Source organism: Poecilia formosa, unplaced genomic scaffold (genome assembly GCF_000485575.1).
Source record: "Poecilia formosa unplaced genomic scaffold, Poecilia_formosa-5.1.2 Scaffold111, whole genome shotgun sequence".
NCBI classification, from domain to species: domain Eukaryota; kingdom Metazoa; phylum Chordata; class Actinopteri; order Cyprinodontiformes; family Poeciliidae; genus Poecilia; species Poecilia formosa.
In genome coordinates, this window is record NW_006800050.1 from 184,940 (window position 1) to 187,336 (window position 2,397).

Sequence of the window (2,397 nt, forward strand, 5' to 3'; positions counted from 1 at the left end):
ATCCAAGATTTGGATGGGTGGTATCCATCCAAATCTTGGATGGATACCACCATCCAAGATTTGGATGGTGGTATCCATCCAAATCTTGGATGGATACCACCATCCAAGATTTGGATGGATCTTGGATGGTGGTATCCAAGATCCATCCAAGATTTGTCCATCTTTCCATCCATCCATTCATTAAACTATATTTCCACCCATTAATCTCTAAGCCATCCATACATATAATATTCATCCATCCATCCACCCACTAGATCAGAACCACTGATCTTACTCAAATTGATCAATTACTCTTTCTCAGACGTACATTCAAGCACACTTCTGTCTGGGTTGTTCAGAAACATTTATTGTATTTTGTTGAATTCAAATTGTAAGGAGAACTGTCACTTAACGAGTCACTTTAGAAACTGGTGCTGAAAAGTGTCAGCAAGTTAGAAAAATAAATAAAAAAGCACTTTAATCAACAGCGTTGCGTCTGAAACGCAGAATAGCAGAATTTGCTTTTGTAAACATGGTGGACTCGTACGAGAGAACCAATTTGAAATAGCGACTTTACTTTGATTTATAGAACACTCGTTTACTTTATTAGAAATGTTCTGATCAGTAAAAGATGCCGGTTTTGTGCACTGCAGCTCAAAGACAAGAAGGCGGCGCCTCTGCCACCTACGACACCTTCATACCCAATCAGATGCAGCGCGAACAGCTGGCGGAGCTCCAGCAGAGGATGAAGACCGCTTCGTTCTCTATGGACAAGGCTCTCAATCACATCAGCGACAAGCAGCAGGTCAAAAAGAGCGCCGTTAACAGGCAGGAGGTAGGACTTCACAGCACTCTGGTTGATAAAAAGCAACGCATCTATAACCTCGTCTGGCCCTTTCGGTAGAACTGCAGGCTTTGTTGGAAAATGGTGCAGAAAGCTTTACGTACATTTAAACGGTTTTACATCATTTTTGCTTTGTCATTTAGGTGAAATGTAAGGCAACTTATTTATTCTTACTCTGTTGTTTTGTAAATCATTGAGCTCAATGCGCAGAATATTAATAGGAACACATGCAACAAAATGGTACAGCCTGGTTATTTAGCTGCTGCAGCAACTTTACCTATGTATTGTTGATATTTATGGGAAATTATGAGCATAAAGTAGTTCCCAACATAATAATCATAATGAAAATATGTAAAATATATCACATATTTTCGTGTCATTCTGCTTGGTGAATTGAAGGGGAAAAATTACTAAAAACAAAATGTTTATATTAAACCTATATTTAAAAAGAATAACTGCTTCGTTATCATTTAACTTATGAAGAGCACAGAGCTGAAAGCTGCAGACCTCTGCTCTGAACACTGAATAAAAACTCATAAAAGTTGATTAAGTGCCATTTTGAGAACACTGCAGCTACGCCGCATAAAAGCCTGCAAACATTGCAGACACCTCAGGGTGTCAAAAGGAAAATTACGAGAGAAGACGCTGTTTTTATCACCGCAGGAGAAGCTGAGTCACCTGAGAGCCGGCGTCATCAACAACAGAGACGACTGCGTGTACGGTAAATATCCCGCCGTCCTTAAAGTTTTGGTGTCAGCACAGAGAGACTTTGTGCTCCAAACTGGAAGTAGAAAATGCCTTTCTTCTCTCCCTTGCAGATAAAATCAACAATGTTCACCTTACACCAAGTGAGTCCTTTTAAAAGCCTTATCTCGGAGAACAGTGGAGGCCTGTGTTTGCATGCCTTTGTAGTTCCTGCAGTCCCAGTTTTAGAGCTGGGTGGATTTAATCCTCTGAGAAGGCCCGGGATTTGTTTAGTCAAATCCTCGGTGCTGAGTTTAGATGTAAAGAGTTTCGGCAGCAATAATAGGGGGGGTTTCATTTCCCAGAATTACCAGCTCTCTGCACATTACAGAGTAATGTTCCCACCTTTCAGGCCATCAGGTGAACGAGAGTCGCCGAGGAAACCAGCCGTCTGACTCTGGGTTTTACACAAAGCCACTAAACAAGCAGCAGGTGAAAAGTTTGACCTACAGTAGCAAAACAAATAACCGTTTTATTTACAGGCCTGTATATTTGATTTGATAAGTACAACTAATAGTTATAATTTTTACATTTTTGCTTTGTTTTTTTTTTGTGCAGAGCTTTCGGAGAGCTCACAAACGGTGAACGTGCATGTTAACGTTATTTACAAGATATAATTTTTTTCCCCAAAATACGCTTCTCTTCTTTACGTGGACATCCAATGAAACCAAAGTTTTCTGTTTTAGTTTCTATGTTATGGGAATCGGCCAGCTTATGAAAAAGGAAATCACACCCCACAGAGTTTTCACTTTTTTTTTTGTATGCATCCAGTTTTTTTTTTTTTTTTTGTACACTTTAGATTGGATTTAAAGGATTTCAGAACCTGGAAA

The 2,397-nt window shown here is 39.6% G+C and overlaps 1 protein-coding gene across 1 annotated transcript in view; it reads left to right on the forward strand.

Annotated features, from left to right (window-relative positions):
- Nucleotides 1-2,332, forward strand: part of LOC103143425 (B-cell scaffold protein with ankyrin repeats) — a 20,491-nt gene extending 18,159 nt beyond the window's left edge. The window contains exons 11-15 of the mRNA XM_016675214.1: nucleotides 633-814; nucleotides 1,487-1,544; nucleotides 1,642-1,671; nucleotides 1,920-1,999; nucleotides 2,126-2,332. Coding sequence (XP_016530700.1) covers nucleotides 633-814; nucleotides 1,487-1,544; nucleotides 1,642-1,671; nucleotides 1,920-1,999; nucleotides 2,126-2,152 — 377 coding nt within the window. The 3' untranslated portion in view covers nucleotides 2,153-2,332. The remainder of the gene's footprint in view (nucleotides 1-632; nucleotides 815-1,486; nucleotides 1,545-1,641; nucleotides 1,672-1,919; nucleotides 2,000-2,125) is intronic.
- The last annotated feature ends 65 nt before the right edge of the window (nucleotides 2,333-2,397 follow it).